The sequence below is a fragment of the Bos indicus genome, chromosome 13, assembly GCF_029378745.1.
Source record: "Bos indicus isolate NIAB-ARS_2022 breed Sahiwal x Tharparkar chromosome 13, NIAB-ARS_B.indTharparkar_mat_pri_1.0, whole genome shotgun sequence".
Classification (NCBI taxonomy): Eukaryota; Metazoa; Chordata; class Mammalia; order Artiodactyla; family Bovidae; genus Bos; species Bos indicus.
This window is the reverse complement of record NC_091772.1, coordinates 37,752,604-37,770,213: the sequence shown is the minus strand read 5'-3', so window position 1 is coordinate 37,770,213 and position 17,610 is coordinate 37,752,604. Positions and strand designations below refer to the sequence as shown.

The following is a 17,610-nucleotide window of genomic DNA, read 5'->3' as shown; positions in this document are numbered from 1 at the left end:
TGTTTTTCACCACTCTCCACTTTGTAAAATATTTACATGCTGTTGTCTGATGATAAGTCATAACAATTTTTTTTCTCTTAAGTTTCGGCGTACTTGGCATGTTTGCAGAACGATCACACTTGAAAGAGCCTTTTTAATTGCAACAGGGGACATCGCAGATGGAAGAGAGAGAACTCCCCTGCCCGGGGATGTGATGGAGCCATTCAGAAGCTCCTGGAGAATGACAGGAGCTGCCCCAGGAGGTACTCCATTGAGCCCATCTGCATTGTAAATTCCGACTGAGGCCAAATGTCACCTCCTCCCTGACTCTCTTGGCCTCTGGGTGTCAAAAAAAATGCTTCTCAGTGAAAAACCGTGTCTGATGGGGAGGGGGGTGTGTTCCCCTGGGTCCCTGCTGTCACCTGATCCTGGGCTTGATGGGCAGCCTTCTCTCTCCTTAAAACTGTAAATAACTCAATAAGGAAGTAGCTGTCTCTATGTCAGAAGTCTCACCCTGTAAACTCCTAAGGGTCTGGGCACTGAGATGGGGTAGCGGCATCACTTCCTACACCACCTCCCAATGTTATCAGTAACCCCTCTGTATACTGCACTGTGCCATTCCAGTGTCAGGGACCTTCATGGCGTCTCAGACAAGCCGAGAGTGGGGATGGGGCACCACATCAACCAGAGGGCAAGTCCGTTCCTGGGAAAAGACTAAGATGACTTAGACAAAATGACTAAGTGCCCAGAGGAGCTGCTGCAGTGGAATCAAGAGTGAGTAATCCAGTCCCTCCCAGGGACAAGTGGACACACCTAGCCTCGAGATCCAGTCCCCTGCCTTCTAGCCAAGTTCAGGGATTGGAGCGGAGACAGTCCCTCCCCATGATCCCATTTGAATTCTTGGACCACAGAGTCCACAAGCCTAGGGAAACCTGCCGCTTTATGCCTTGGAGTTTGGGGGCAGTTGATTAAGGGTCCCTAATGACCCTGACAAACACTGTGGTTAGCAGGGCACCTCCCAGGGCCCAACACTTGCATGTCTATCTCACATCTGATGGTGACCCCAGGAGAAATGCACCATTGTCACTGTTTTACAGGCAGGCACACTGATACGCTGTGAGGTCAGATCACTTCGGAGAGACACTCAGACCCTGCGCAGCAGACCAGGGGCCTGAACCCAGGGAGACTCTGCCCCGGTGCCTGGCTATGTTAAGTAGCAGTGGACTCTGCCCAGAGATCCCAGAGGCCACCTCCTTCCCCTCCCCAGGGGCTGCTGACCTGCTCAGTGACCCCGAGGCTCTGGCTGCCTCCCTTTGAGATGCTGCTTTGATCCCTTCTCCGTGGCTCTGTCCGTTCCCGGGCTGATCCCAGAAACGGGTGGCTGAGTCCAGCCAAGGGAGCAGCTGGATGCAGCTCCCCTGCTGTGCCCTGAAGTCCCCTGGTTTGCACAAAGATCCATCTCTCCCGGGGCTGCTCCCAGCCATGCCTGTGCCGTGGGGGCGCTAGTCCAGCCCTTCTGCGACACCCTTCTTGCCCACCCCTCTTCGCAGGGACCAGGATAGCCTCGCCCTCTGAAGGGCCCCATTGCTCCCTTTTGTCTTTCACAGGCGACTCCTCCAATAAGTCTGCACCCTGAACCCCATTTTGGGATCTGTTTCTCAAAGGACCTGAGTGACGGCAGAAGGTGTCGATTCCCACCTCCACCCCTGCCCTGCCCTTGTTCCACCCCACCGTTACCTCCTCTCCATTCCCCACCCCCACACACCTCATCCCACCCAGTCCCATTCTGCCCCATTCCCGTGAGGACACAGGAGTGACCTTACCTTGTTCACGCCATCCGCCATCGCTTGGAGCGTGAGCTCCCGGGGCCCGTCCACCGTCTTCCCGTTGTCGGTGGGGCCCCAGCTGGCACTGTAGATGTCAATCAGCTGAGGCATGTGGCTGATGGAGGAAGCCTCGATGATGTCTGTCATGAAGGGCTGGTCCAGCATCCGGATACCTGCGGACACGCAGGGGCAGGGAAGCACTGTGGGCGGGTCCCGGGTTCGCAGGAGACAAGGTGGGGAAGGGGGCTAGGTCCTGGATGTGGCTGGGGGGTCTGCCACAGGTCCCTGTGCCCTGGAGTCAGTGGGGCGACCCTGAGTCCAGCCTCACACAGTGGGGTGATCAGGGGGTCAGGAAGATGCACAGAACTACCCACCCCATCTCCTTGCACCTCACCCACCCCTTTTCTTATGTCCCTATTGGGAGGCAATTCTATACCCCCGACAAAGGTTGCTAGAATTCCTAAATGAGGCCAGTTTCTAAGTGGAAGCTTGGCCTCCAGGGACTGGGGGGCTGATGGAGGACACCTTTCAGAGGAGAAGTAAAGCTACTGTGCATGACAGTGTGGCGGGAGGCAATTGCTCTCAGATATTTGAGGAGAGAAGGAGGGTAAGGTCTAAGAGGAACTTTCAGTTGCATCATAACTGAGAAGGGGCTTTGGGGCAACAGAAATGTCCAAGAGGTAATTCTAAAGTATACTTGAAATGGGTGCAGAAGACACCCCTTTCCCCCTGGGTCACCTTTGTAAAGTTTGTGCTACCCAGATGCCTGGAAGGAGTGACTTCCTGCTGGGAGCTTTTCTTTGATTACATGATTGTGTGTCTGTGTGTCCAGGGACTCTGGAGGAAGAGGTCCTCTGTTCTCAGGCCTGAGCATCTGGGGAACTGGGGTTCACATCACCCCCCCTCCCTGGGACCGCTTAGAAAAAAACCTCTTGGGGGTTCACTGAGCAGCAGCCAACGGAGAGGGTTTTTTTTTCCCTTCATCGTTACCCACAGAATATCGGCTGTTGGAAGCAGTATTGTTCTCTGCTCCATACACTGTTTTAAGTCAAGGAGCCTAGAGTGTTGGTGAGTGTTGGTCATTCTTCTCACTGGAATTTGGAGTGAAGGCCTGAGCTGTATACAGGCAGAGCCTCAGTGGTCCGAGGACTTTATTACACAAGGGCCAGCCTGAAACGTGGTGTATGCACCAATTTAAAGAAGGAAGATTCATGTATGTTGGTTATCTATGTATATGTGACCACTCCCCAAAATCTACAGACAGTTCCTGAGAACTAACTGCTGATAGTTGAACAAAGTTAGAGACGCGCCTTGATTTTCCTTTTCTAGTTGCAGGTAATAGCGTTACCTATCTTAAAGCCAATTATAGGATCATCTGGAAAGTACTTCCTAAATACTGTGCCTGGGCCACCTTTTAGTTGATTTTCCCCCAAACAGAGATAACAGGTCCAGACTTTTCCATCCTCTACCCATAGATCAGGTCACCATTTTTGCCAGTGTTAACTAATTATTAGTTAACATTCTTTCTCCTGGAAAAAAATCTCCTACAGAATAAGCATAGTCTTTGGTTTGAACTTTCCAGAAGCTAAGTTTTTATGGTTCATTTCACTAGGGATGGAAAATCTAAAATTCCACATTTTGCTCTTGGTCCAACTATATTCTGCCCATTAGGGGGGAAAAAAAAAACCTATTTAACAAAGGTGGCCACCAGTTTACAGAATCAACTGAACAGCACAGCTTCTTCTCCTAAGTCATATCCACTTTGTGGATGGGGAGACTTTGCTGGGAGACAGGTATTCACTGCCAGGAGAAGGCTCAGATGGTCTTGAAGTCATCCAGTGCCCAGATGACCAGCCCTGAGCAGCCTGCCTCCACAGGAAGGGGGCAAAAAGAAGTTCAACTCCAGCCTAAGTGGGCCTGGACTGTCCCCGCTGAATCTTGTCACTGGCTGGTGCCCTTTGCCCTGTCTTTGCAGCTCCTGTCCTCTGCCTCTTTCCCCCTCCATCCCACCCTGGCTGCCTTTATGCCTCCCAGAAAGCCAGCGCTGTTGTGTGTTCATCTTCTGACTTCTTGGCATCTAGGGAGGCGGGGACGGCCACAGGCTGGGAGCCAAGTTCTCATTTGTATTCAGGGGCCAGGCCCCGGGCATTCTTTTAATCTCGTTAAGCTTGGGAGGAATGAGGTATGCATAAATTGAATGAGATACAGGATTAATGTCTGCAGGCAACAGCAGCATTACGGGCCAAGACCAAGGCTCAGGGTGACCCAAGGGTTTTTAGGGAGGTACTCTGTCCTGAGTGCTGTAGGAGCTATGGAGTCGGGGCCAGGGGAAGGGAGAGAAGCAAGGAAGCCCAGGCAACCAGGACTCAGCATCCTAGCATCTGCAAAATGCTCTGCTGGCTGATGCGACGTGATGGCAAGATGACAGGCACGTCAGCGTTTCTGTCCCCACCATCCTGACTCGTGGTGACTCGGTGGTTCCCTCCTCCCTTTCAGAGTCTGAGCGTCTTGCCTGCTGCCCAGGATTGCAGTCCTGGGCTCTAGGGCCTCCACGGCCCAAGGATTTGTGCTAAATCCTCTGCCTCTCCTCTTGTTATGAAAGGAGAGCTTGTTATGAGCTTGTACGGAGATCACAGCAGGTGCATAAGTCTACCTGCTCTGCCTTCAGAGGAAGGCAGGTAAGGCCAATGCTACCTGGCCTGGCCCCCTCCCAGGGCTGCTCTGAGGGGCTCCGCAGAAGTGATGCTACAGGACCCACCCTCGAATCATCCCCTGGTTATTGTGCACGCTGGCGTCATGATCTGATATTATTGTGTCTGTTTGCTCCTGGTCTGGGTCTCCCCCTTAGACTCAAAGCTGTGTGAGGGTAGGTATCTTGTCTTCTGGCTCATGGCTGCATCCTCCCACCCTCAGCAGGACTGGCATATGGTAGACCCCCTGGTCATGACTGCTGAGTCCTGGAAGGGACTGGAGGCAAGAGACAGTATTTCCCAAAAGGCTTGATGCAGTTTGAGCATTTTTAATACTCTTAGAAGTAAATATCTGACAAACTTGCAAGAAATATCAATTGAAGAGTTCATTATATTTCATGTCCATTTATTGGACTTTGTGAATTCGTGTAAGACGTTTTCAATTTTGATTATTTTATCTTGATCCCTTTGACTGAAAATGCCAAACATTGGTTTAAATGCTAAAACTAAGGAAAGAAATAGGCTGTCTTCTTAAAGAGTTACTTTGATAAGTGTGTTAGTCGCTCAGTCGTGTCAGACTCTTTGGGACCCCATGAACTGTAGCCCACCAGGCTTCTCTGTTCATGGGATTTTCCAAGCAAGAATACTGGAGTGGTTTGCCACTGCCTTCTCCAGGGGATCTTCCCTACCCAGTTATTGAACCCGGATCTCTAGCATTTCAGGCAAATTCTTTACTGTCTGAGACAGCCATGTTTAAAATTTAAAAAAATGGAAATTAACTTTTCCTTCAAAATTTATAAAGTAAATAAGTGGGTAAGGAAATGTAAATAATTAAACTTTCAAAAAAATTGAAGTTGGACAGCATCACTGACTCGATGGATGTGAGTTTGAGCAAGCTCTGGGAGTTGGTGATGGACAGGGAGGTCTGGCACGCTGCAGTCCATGGGGTTGCAGAGTCGGACATGACTGAGTGACTGAACTGAATTGAAGGTTTTGAGACAGTGCTAAGACTTTGGGACATCTCAAATGCACAGGTCTGCATGTTACAGAGAATTTATAGGAATTGGACTGATTGGAATTTTCCTCCCTTCCAGCCAAGTGTTACCTAGAAAAAGTGGAAACTACTGTGCTCATGGAACAGACAACAAAAATCAAACAGAGAGCTCATCTTAAGGAAGAAGTTTCTAAGAGTCACACATGCAAAGGCAGAACAGACTTCCTCGTGAGGGAGTGACTTCCCCATCACTGACGGCATGCAAGTTGTTGATGCACGTTAATGCAGGGGCCCAGGCTGCTCTGGGTGCTACACTGTTCTACAGTTTACTAGCTGTGTGGTCTCGTGTTCAATAGGGATAATAATAGATAGTAAACATGTTCATGTTCTACCAGGTGGTGCTAGTGGTAAAGAACCCATCTGCCAATGCAGGAGACATAAGAAATGCAGGTTTGATTCCTGGGTTGGGAAGATCCCCTGCAGGAGGGTGTAGCAATCCATTCCAGTATTCTTGCCTGGAGAATCTCATGGACAGAGGAGCCTGGCAGAGGAGTCCATGGGGTGGCAAAGAATCATGCAGAGTCAGACGTGACTGAAGCAACTTAGCAGGAACACATATATAAAATATGTAACAATGTATGATAAAGTTGCAAAGAGAGTAAAGTGAGTAAAGGGTTTTGCATCCTTCCTGGCATGTTGAAAGAGTCAAAATGCTATTATTACTGTTGTTCAGATCAGATCAGTCACTCAGTCGTGTCTGGCTCTTCGCAACCCCATGAATCGCAGCACGCCAGGCCTCCCTGTCCATCACCAACTCCCGGAGTCCACTCAGACTCACGTCCATCGAGTCAGTGATGCCATCCAGCCATCTCATCCTCTGTCGTCCCTTTCTCCTCCTGCCCCCAATCCCTCCCAGCATCAGAGTCTTTTCCAATGAGTCAACTCTTCCCATGAGGTGGCCAAAGTACTGGAGTTTCAGCTTTAGCATCATTCCTTCCAAAGAAATCCCAGGGCTGATCTCCTTCAGAATGGACTGGCTTGATCTCCTTGCAGTCCAAGGGACTCTCAAGAGTCTTCTCCAACACCACAGTTCAAAAGCATCAATTCTTCGACGCTCAGCCTTCTTCACAGTCCAACTCTCACATCCATACATGACCACAGGAAAAACCATAGCCTTGACTAGATGGACCTTTGTTGGCAAAGTAATGTCTCTGCTTTTTAATATGCTATCTAGGTTGGTCATAACTTTCCTTCCAAGGAGCAAGCATCTTTTAATTTCATGGCTGCAGTCACCATCTGTAGTGATTTTGGAGGCCAGAAAAATAAAGTCTGACACTGTTTCCACCGTTTCCCCATCCATTTCCCACGAAGTGGTGGAACCGGATGCCATGATCTTCGTTTTCTTAATGTTGAGCTTCAAGCCAACCTTCTCACTCTCCACTTTCACTTTCATCAAGAGGCTTTTTAGTTCCTCTTCACTTTCTGCCATAAGGGTAGTATCATCTGCATATCTGAGGTTATTGACATTTCTCCCGGCAATCTTGATTCCATCTTGTGTTTCTTCCAGTCCAATGTTTCTCATGATGTACTCTGCATATAAGTTAAATAAACAGGGTGACAATATACAGCCTTGATGAACTCCTTTTCCTATTTGGAACCAGTCTGTTGTTCCATGTCCAGTTCTAACTGTTGCTTCCTGACCTGCATACAAATTTCTCAAGAGGCAGATCAGGTGGTCTGGTATTCCCATCTCTTTCAGAATTTTCCACAGTTTATTGTGATCCACACAGTCAAAGGCTTTGGCATAGTCAGTAAAGCAGAAATAGATGTTTTTCTGGAACTCTCTTACTTTTTCAATGATCCAGCGAATGTTGGCAATTTGGTCTCTGGTTCCTCTGCCTTTTCTAAAACAGGCTTGAACATCAAGAAGTTCAGGGTTCACGTATTGCCGAAGCCTGGCTTGGAGAATTTTGAGCATTACTTTACTAGCGTGTGAGATGAGTGCAATTATGCGGTAGTTTGAGCATTCTTTGGCATTGCCTTTCTTTGGGATTGGAATGAAAACTGACCTTTTCCAGTCCTGTGGCCACTGCTGAGTTTTCCAAATTTGCTGGCATATTGAGTGCAGCACTTTCACAGCATCATCTTTCAGGATTTGGAATAGCTCAACTGGAATTCCATCACCGCCACTAGCTTTGTTCGTAGTGATGCTTTCTAAGGCCCACTTGACTTCACATTCCAGGATGTCTGGCTCTAGGTCAGTGATCACACCATCGTGAGTATCTGGGTCGTGAAGATCTTTTTTGTACAGTTCTTCTGTGTATTCTTGCCATCTCTTCTTAATATCTTCTGCTTCTGTTAGGTCCATACCATTTCTGTCCTTTATTGAGCTCATCTTTGTATGAAATGTTCCTTTGGTATCTCTAATTTTCTTGAAGAGATCCCTAGTCTTTCCCATTCTGTTGTTTCCTTCTATTTCTTTGCATTGATCCCTGAAGAAGGCTTTCTTATCTCTTCTTGCTATTCTTTGGAACTCTGCATTCAGATGTTTATATCTTTCCTTTTCTCCTTTGCTTTTCGCTTCTCTTCTTTTCACAGCTATACTCACAGAAAACTAGTCAATCTAATCACACTAGGACCACAGCCTTGTCTTACTGTTGTTATCATTATGTAAATGCCAGTGGGTCTTCAGAATAAGGCAACTTTAGAGCCCCTACAAGGAAATGACAATCTACTCCAGTATTCTTGCCTGGAGAATCCCATGGACCCAGTAGCCTGGCAGGCTACATGTAGTTCATGGGGTCGCAAGAGTCAGACACGACTCTACAGTCCTCGCAAGAATCAGACGCGACTTAGCGACTAGGAGAGAGAGAGAGAGAGAAAGAGAGAGAGAGCGCGCCAGAGCCCCTACAGTCCATAGGGTCGCAAAGAGTTGGACACGACTGAAGCAACTTAGCACACACAGAGGTCCTTTGGGACGTTGTCCCCCTAACTCAACACTTTGAGACTTGCGGTGATCTTGGTTGGCCACCAGGTGGCGCCCCAGACCCCAGCTCAGAAAGCTCCTGAAAAGAAAGATTCTCTAGAGGGTACAGCTCGCTTAGAATGAAAACCAGCCAACTTTTGGAATTGATAGCTCGTTTAGAATGAAAACCAGCCAACTTTTGGAATTGATAGCTCATTTAGAATGAAAACCAGCCAACTTTTGGAATTGATTCCTTATTTAGAATGAAAACCAGCCAACGTTTGGAACTGATAGCCAGGATGAGCAAAATGTTTCCCCAAGTCTGAAAGGTAGACTGCTGTGATTCCTGAGTGCCTCTCTAGGGGTTCGTCAGCAAGAATTCCTTCTGCTCCTCTAGGGGAGCCCAGAGGTCCCTGGGATGTCTGGATGCACACAGGATGGGACTGGACCTGCCTGGCTCTGAGCACTTAGGACCCATAGGAATGGATACAATGGAGCCAAGCTGGGTTAAGGGAGTGGAAAAGGCGGCTCCTTTGCTCAGAGTCTCTGTGTGGCTGCAATGCCTCCCACTGGCTCTGGGCTTAGTTTCTGGATTTTCAGAGTGTTGTTGTGAGACCTGTGAGGTGTCGGGGTTCACAGACACCAGTCAGGTTCTGTCTTTGAGGTGCCAGGCTGCACTCGCTCACCTTGGGGATCAGCCAGAGGCTGGCACATCCCACCTGGCCCTGCTGGCCCTGTCTGGGGTGAGTGGGAGGGGGTGGGTCTTTGCCTGGGGCGTGTCCTCTGCCTTGGGGTGGAGCTCAGTCCATGTGAGCCGCAGGCTGGACAGGCCAGGGGTTCATGGCTGAGCACCCCTACCTCTCCACTGAAGACAGATGGGAGTTGGTGGTTAAACTCCCAGCCTCCTCCCCTCAGGGAGGGCAATGCTGAGGGGGTGTCCCCACAGTCCCTTAAGCCCCAGCTCACCTACACACCCTCTGTTGGTCTGTCCTCCCACTATCTTCCTTTCTCTTCCCTCACTGGCTTCCCGGGTTGCCTCCTAAATAAATTCCTTGCACCCAGATCCTTGCCTCAGGTTTGCTTTTAAGGAATTCAAACAAAAAGAGCTGGAGAATTAGGTCCTTTGGGGCTTCCCTGGTGGTTCAGATGGTGAAAGAATCTGCCTGCAATGGAGGAGACCCGGGTTCAATCCCTGGGTCAGGAAGATACCCTGGGGAAGGGAATGGCTGCCCACTCCAGTATTCTTGCCTGGAGAATCCCATGGACAGAGGAGGCTGGCGGGCTACAGCCCAATAGGGTTGCAAAGAGTTGAACACAGCTGATCGACTAACACTCAAATGCTTTCAGAGCACAAATTACAAGAGAGAAAAAGAAGCCGATGGAGAAAAAGATCCCAATGGATCCCTGAATGCCGTGAACTAATTGCAACACTTCATTTTTGCAGTAAGTACTTTTTAAGAATCCCTTGTTAAAAAAACCCAGTTACTGTGGGCATAAAGAAAATTTAAAAACTCTTTGGAAAACCTCACTGTGAGTGAGGAATCCAGGTTTGAAATTTTCCATTGCCTCCACTCTGTCCTGTGAATAGGAAACTGCCCCTCCCCCCATTCAGATAGCACCCGACATGTGAGCCTGCCTTATCAAATATTAATTGGGTGCTATATTTTCCCCTGAGCTCATAGCAGCCTCTGACATTTTGATGTCAGGTTTTTGGAGGCTCACCAAACACAGAGCGCTGAAACCCGAGGGGCAAAGCCTCCCTAGTTATATTTCAGAACGCTCTGGATATATTCTTCTATGAAATTCAGCACCCAACTCAGGCAGACCTTAGCAGACAGCGCTGAAGGAGGTTAATGATGGATTTGTATAGGTTTCTCTTGCTTTATTTAGGTCCCTGGAAATGCAAGTGTCAGCACAAAGTATGTTTATGGTTCCATTAAATCACCAGGAAAAAAAAAAAAAACACATAGAGATGGTTGTAAAAAAAGAAAAACAAGGTTGTGTGACTCAGCCTGAATAAATTAAGAAGCCAATTTGATGCAAAACTTGGAATGAATGAGGAGCCACTTCCTTCTCTAGCATCTTATCCCCTCATTCGTTTTCTCTCTCCCTTTCTTTTTTGGCAGGGGGAAGGTGTTTCTTTCTAAGTTTCTAGTAACCTGCCACCCTCGGTTTCTAAAGACCCCATAAAGGGGAATTTGTTAAACATCTTTCCTGTAGAACTTAATAAAAAGATTCTTCTAGGTAGAGTATTTTCTCTTAAAAATGAGATGCTTGGTACAAACGAAACAAGCCACCAAAAGCATTTTGAAGAGTTTGGAGTATGTTTGCAATAATTTGTGCATTCCTCATTTTCTACCATCTTTATCTGAGTCCTATTTATGTCTTATGGATACGTGGACAAAACTATACTTTGAAAATATAGGGAGCCCTCTTCCACTGTTGGTGGGAATGTGAATTGGTGCAGTCATTATGGAAACAATACACAAGCTTCTCAAAAAAACTAAAACTAGAGTTGCCACAAGATTGAGCAATCCCACTCCTGGGCATATACCCAGCCAAAACTATAACTTGAAAAGATACAGGTGCCCCAATGTTCATAGAAGCATTATTCACAATAGCCAAGACATGGAGACAAACCTAAAAGTCCACTGAAAGTTGACTGGGTAAAGAAGATGTGGTATATCCATATATATACACACACATACACATAAACTGGAATACTACTCAGCCATAAAAAAGAATGAAATAGTGCCTTTTGCAGCAACATGATGGACCTAGAGGTTATCATGCTAAATGAAACAAGTCAGAAAGAGAAAGGTAAGTGTAACATGGGATCACTTATATGTGAAATAGAAAATACGATAGAAGTTAACTTATTTATGAAATAGACACAGGTTTGCAGACGTAGAGAACAGAGTTGTGGTTACTAAGGGGGAGGGTGTTGGGAGGGGGAAGGACTGGGAGTTTGCGATTAGCAGATGAAACTTATATATACAATGGATGAACAACAAGGTCCTGCTGTATAGCACAGGGAACTATATTCAGTGTCTTGTAATAAACCATAATGGAAAAGAATATAAAAAAGAATATATTTATGTGTATATATGTATATGGGCTTCCCTAGTAGCTCAGCTGGTAAAGGACCCACCTGCAATGCAGGAGACCCTGGTGGGATTCCTGGATCAGGAAGATTCCCCTGGAGAATGGATAGTCTACCCATTTCAGTATTCTTGCCTGGAAAATCCCCACGGACAGAGGAGCCTGGTGGGCTACAGTCCATGGGGTCGCAAAGAATTGGACACGACTGAGCAACTAAGCACTCGTGCATGCGTATGCACGCGTACACACACACACGGACACATGTATAACCAAATCAATTTGCTATACATTAGAAATGAACACAACATTGTAAATCAACTATACTTTGATAAATTTTTTTTAAAAAGATATTAAGGATACTGATACACAAAGAGTACAGACAGGACAATTCCATTCATATAAAGTTAAAAAACTGGGAATAACCCATGTTTGCTGTTAGAAGTCAGAGTCAGGAGTGTTCTTGTGTGTATGGCCAGCAACTGAGGGGTACACAAGGAAGGCTTTGGGTGCTGATAATGTTTTGATTCTTGATGGTTAAGTGTGTGTGGTTCGCTTGTGAAACTTCATTGACCTGTGGGCTTATAGTCTGTGCACCTTAAAATTTTTTAAGTTTTCTGATATTGCCATACAGTTTAAGTTAAAAAAATTTTTTTTCACCCTTGCTAAATTGTACCAATCCCTGCCCTCTTGCCCCACTGGGAGTTTTTGCCGGGCCCTGGCTGGGATGGAGACTGGGTGTGATGCCTCCTGGGGATGTTTGGCAGGGACGGGACAGCCTACCTGCGACCTTGGAGCCGTAGGCCACGCCGACCCCGCAGATGTTATTGTTGGCAGCCGCAGAGACCTCCCCAGCACATCTCGTCCCGTGGCTGTGGAGAGAAGTGAAGATGGGTCAGACAGAGGGTCAGACGACTTGGGGAAGGTTTCTTAAATTCTGTCAGTTGAAGCAATTTGATTCTTTTGAGTGGTTCTGTTAGCCTGGAGCCAGTCCAGGCCATCGCATCTTCCGTCTGTGTCTCTCCTCTCACCCCTTCCACCTCCCAGCCGCCCTTGGCTTGTTTCTACCGTGAAGTCTTCTCAGGACATTTCAACCTTGAAAGGTGATCTCTACTTTAAATCTGAAGTGCCTTCCTGCAGAAGGCAGTCATAGGCTTGCTGCGAAAAGGAAAAACGAGATAGACAGATTGGTGCTAGTTGAAGTAGCTGACTTTGTTTTTTTTTGAACAGCTAGAATTGTGGGCTAGTGTTTATTTTCAAGGCTGGTTGTGGCCACCAGGCAGTGAATGCTGCCCGTCAGCTGTGGGACAAAGCTTATTTACCTTTGTTGGATTCTAGCCTCCTTTAAAGCTTCCTTGATGGTTCAGATGATAAAGAATCTGCCTGCAATGCGGGAGACCTGAGTTCAATCTCTGGGTTGGGAAGATCCCTTGGAGAAGGGAACTGCTACCCACTCCAGTATTCTTGGGCTTCCCTGGTGGCTCAGACAGTAAAGAATCCGTTTTCAATACAGGAGACTGGGGGTTCAATCCCTGAGGTGGGAAGAACCCTTGGAGGAGGGCATGGCAACCCACCCCAGTATTCTTGACTGGAGAATCTCTTTGGAAAAAGGAGCCTGGCGGGCTACAGTCCATAGGGTTGCAAAAAGTCGGACACGGCTGAGCGACTGAGCACACACAGCTCCTTTCAGATATATGCTACAGACCCCCACCTTCCTCTGGGAACCAAAAAAGCACACACTGGCAACATTTCACATTCAATTTGAAGGGCTCCACAGAAACTTTGAGGCTGACCAGATTAAGAACCCTGGACAGTAATTAGATCCATCTTTCTGAAGTTTGCTGGCCTGAAGCGTACAATTCTGAGCAAGGCCTTCTTAGGGCTCAAGTTCTAGACACTGTCTTAAGTCCAAAGGCAGAACAGACTTCGTTGTGAGGTAGTGAGTTCACCATCACCGAAGGCATGCAAGTTGTTTGCTCATGTTAGTGCAGGGGCCCAGGGGGCACTGGGTGCTACATAGTTCTGCCATAGACACCGTAATTTCATTAAGCTTCTCCCTTCTGCTCCCTTTTCCTTTAGACCAAAGGGATCCAAACAGTTCTCCCTCCTGTGAGCACTTCTCCTTCCCTGAGCAAGGCCGCCTGGTGGCTGGCTTGGGCCCACTGGATGCAGTGGAGTGTGCAGAGCAGCTTGGGCCACGGACAAGGCCATGGAGGGAGCTTGACCGGACAGCACCTCAGGGGAGGCCCCTGGAGGTCTTCTTCCTCCAGACCCAGCCAATCGCCCCGTTAGCAGCGTATGGAGAGAGACAGGTACCCCACCTACGTTAACAGCATGATGAGCAAGCAAGCAAGGGTTTGTTCTCTTTTAAGCCACTAGGTTTGAGGGCCTTTTGTTAAATGGCAACGGAACCAAGCGTAAGCTTGAAGTCAATCAGAATGTGTGTTTGGACCCCAAACAGCATCCCAGCTATGGAGGAGCCTAGTGTTCATGTCCTTGCAAGCCACCAGCCCCAACCCTGCAAGGCCTTCCTTACACTCCAAGAAGCAGCCAGATTTGAAGTCGGCTGGAACAGCATCTGATTGGCCCGCAGAGGTGATGGCAGTGAGGGCTGCCTGCTTGCTATTTATACGGCGGGTGCAGGAGGGCACGTGGGGAAGGGGCTTATTGGCTGCATAGCCCAGAAAGTCCTGATTTCTGCAGTGTAGACTGGTTAATACATTCTCCTGGGACATGCAAACCTACCACATCAGTCCATTAAAAGAAATCACATCTGAGGATTGAAATATACGTATTTTCTTTCTCTACATGAGCAAAAGCAAATTCTGCCTCCATGAAAGCTACACATCACAGGGACTCCGAATTCCCTCGGGAACAAGAATGACTGTGTTGGAGGAGACCCCACCATTGCTGCGGAGGGAGCCCAGCTCCGAGGGGTGAGAGGACGACCAGCCTCTTGCCATGGACTGAGCGTGACATGCTCACTGCCTCTACTCCTTGTGCGGGCAGGCACTGTTCTATTTCACAAATGTCCAAGTTGAGTCTCAGCGGACCTGGGCCAGGTCTGAGATTGAGGCTCAGTGACCCACTGAGACTGAGACTGGACCCTCCACCACCCTCCCACCCAGGGGACAAACCTTCTCTGCCCTAAAACTGCTCACAGAAACCTGGAGGACAAAATTGTGCAAACTTCCTTGAGCAGACTAAAGACACTGAAGGCTTCTGTGTCTTTAATTTTGGCTTTTAAATGGGGAGATGCTGGTCATGGTTCCTCCACAGGAACATTTGGGAAGAAACATATTTGACTCTTTGCGACCCCATGGACTCCAGCCCACTCCCCTCCTCTGTCCTTGGGATTCTCCAGGCAAGACTACTGGAGTGGGTAGCCATTTCCTCCTCCAGGGGATCTTCTCAATTCAGGTGTCAAATCTGCATCTCCTGTATCTCCTGCATTACTGGTAGATTGTTTACCTGCTGAGCCACCGGGGAAGCCCCATGGATATTCAGTCCATGGAATTCTCCAGGCCAGAACACTGGAGTGGGTAGCCTTTCCTTTCTCCAAGGGATCTTCCCAACCCAGGGATCGAACCCAGGTCTCTCGCATTGCAGGTGGATTCTTTACCAGCTGAGCCACAAGGGAAGCCCAAGAATACTGGAGTGGATAGCCTATCCCTTTTCTAGGGGATCTTTTTGACCCAGGAATTGAACTGGCGTCTCCTGCATTGCAGGTGGATTCTTTACCAACTGAGCTATCAGGGAGATCATTGCTAAATTAGGTGGTGCCAATTAATTATAAGTGGCAGTGGCTCCCTGTTGGTAATACCAGGCCTCTTCACCAGGCCCCAGGCCTCTGTGGACTTCATTCCCACAGCCTTGGATGTCTTTCCCTCAGTCCTGTTTTCCTGATCATCTCAGGCAAATGTCCCTGCTCCCCTGAATGTTAGGAAAATCATTTTCCGATTCCATGTTCACCTGGCCCCTCGGCTTTCGAGAACATTCAGTAGCTCCATTTTGCCTCTAGAATAAAACATGATCTGTCAAAAGTGGGAATAGCTGTTGGTAGGGGTGAGGGACACATATGGTGGCTTGTTTGGCCTCCTTCTGATAAAGATCATCGGGGGGCAAGTGACAGGAGTCAGGAGTATGTCATGTTGCCAGAGTAGCCCCGTTCTTCTGCTCCCCCATGTCCAGGCCCCTGGCAGTGTGGTCTTCTTGCTCCTCCATGAAGAGATGAAGCTCATTTCTCTCTTGAGTTTGGCCCGGTGACTTGTCTTGTCCAAAAGGATGTGGTGGAAGAGATGAGCCTGGCCGCCAAGAGGACCACAGCTGTTCTTTCTCCTGAAACTGCCCAGGTGCCAAGTGGCAAGCCCAGGCTGCCCCACTGGATGATGAGAGACGGTAACCCTTCATGCCGGTCACTCCAGCTGATAGCCAGCCATCCCCCAGAAATGTGAGAGGCCAACCTAGGCTGGCCAGTCGCCAGCCCACCTGCCATCCAACTGTGGATGCACGGGCAGCCAGATCAACTGACCTGTCCAGCTGACCTACAGACTTGTGAGCAATGTCGGTGCTTATTCATTTTGGGATTTGTTATGCAGCATTATTAGGCAACAGATAACTGATACGCTGGACAAGCAAGGCTGGAGGGATAACCGATTTAGCTCAGTTTATTATTTTAAAAACAGGAAATATTGAAAAAGTACAGACAAATTCGGTGAATAACAGAATGAATCTCAGATGGCCAACACTCAAGTCTATAAAAGTCAAGGGCTTCTCATAACTTAGATTTTTTGTGAGTATACTATCGTTTGTTCATCAGAACCCTATTAATAATAGACATGTGGGTGTCTTTTTTCTTCTGTTTGGAGAAGGAAATGGCAACCCACTCCAGTATTCTTGCCTGGAGAATCCCATGTACAGAACAGTCTGGCAGGCTACAGTCTGTGGGGGTCACAAGAGTCAGACAAGACTTAGCTACTAAACCATCACCATTCTTTTGTTAAATACAAATGATCAACGTTGTGTATACATGCACAGTTAATATTTACCATATTTGATTAATCATTTTTGTGAATGAGTTTAAAGGAAAATATAGATGTTATTTTCCCCCAAATTGTTCAATATATATCTCTAAAAAATGATGATATCCTAAATAACCATATAACATAATTAACAAAATGGTAGTTGTTTTTCTGGAAGAGCAGAAAGACAGAGTCATTCACAGCAGAAACTTCTATTATAGACTGTTCATGTCTGCTGCCTTCATTTACATTTTATGTATCTTAAAAAAAATTCTTCTGAATTATATAAACGGTTCTCTATTTATCCTCCGTGTTGCTGATTCAGTAGTCTGTTCTATTGCATCTGCTTTTTGATGCTTCAAAATTATTTTGGCTAATGTTTTGATTTTAAACAGAATGTACTTATTTAATCAATAAAGTATTTTCTTTCTTTTTTTTTTTAAAGATGAGAAGGTCATTGCTGAGGTGCTAAGGATGAAAACTAAGGCCATGGACAGTTAGGGATGTTGTTCAGAGAACTTTAGCTTATAACGAGCACTTCTATTGTGGCTCTTTTAAGATACCTTCAGTTTTCCAGGGAAGGTAAATGAGATGTTTTGATCATGTTACCCACTTGTATCCTGTTGTAGTCCAGATGGTTTTAATTTTAAAGCATATGCCTTGAGGAAAATGAACCCTTGAGGGAACAAAGGACAGGTAAAGAATATTTACCTTATTTGTCATGGAGACACTGTTCACAGAAGAAAGTTAAAAAGCAGAGCAAATATGTGGTGAAGTTATGGTCCCCAGCCCAATTCCCACCTTCCTGAGCAAAGCAAAGTGTGTGGTTCTGAACACAACCCATTAGGACATCCCAGACTTCACTGTGGCCAAAGGAGTCAGTAATTACAAGGGCACATCCCTCTGTCTTATACTGGTAGAGATTTTTTTTTTAATCCATTATGTTAGAAATTTTAATGTGAATTTAAGCATAGCAGACCTCTTTATGTCAAGTGAATTTTGATGCACAGCTATCATAGAAGTCGAAAGAATGTTG

General features: G+C 47.2%; 1 protein-coding gene across 1 annotated transcript in view; it reads right to left on the bottom strand.

The window, feature by feature from the left end:
- PCSK2 (proprotein convertase subtilisin/kexin type 2) overlaps window positions 1–17,610 on the bottom strand; it is a 239,107-nt gene that overhangs the window by 26,321 nt on the left and 195,176 nt on the right. The window contains exons 7-8 of the mRNA XM_019973253.2: window positions 12,337–12,425; window positions 1,803–1,978 (exon numbers count right to left, since the gene is read on the bottom strand). Coding sequence (XP_019828812.1) covers window positions 1,803–1,978; window positions 12,337–12,425 — 265 coding nt within the window. The remainder of the gene's footprint in view (window positions 1–1,802; window positions 1,979–12,336; window positions 12,426–17,610) is intronic.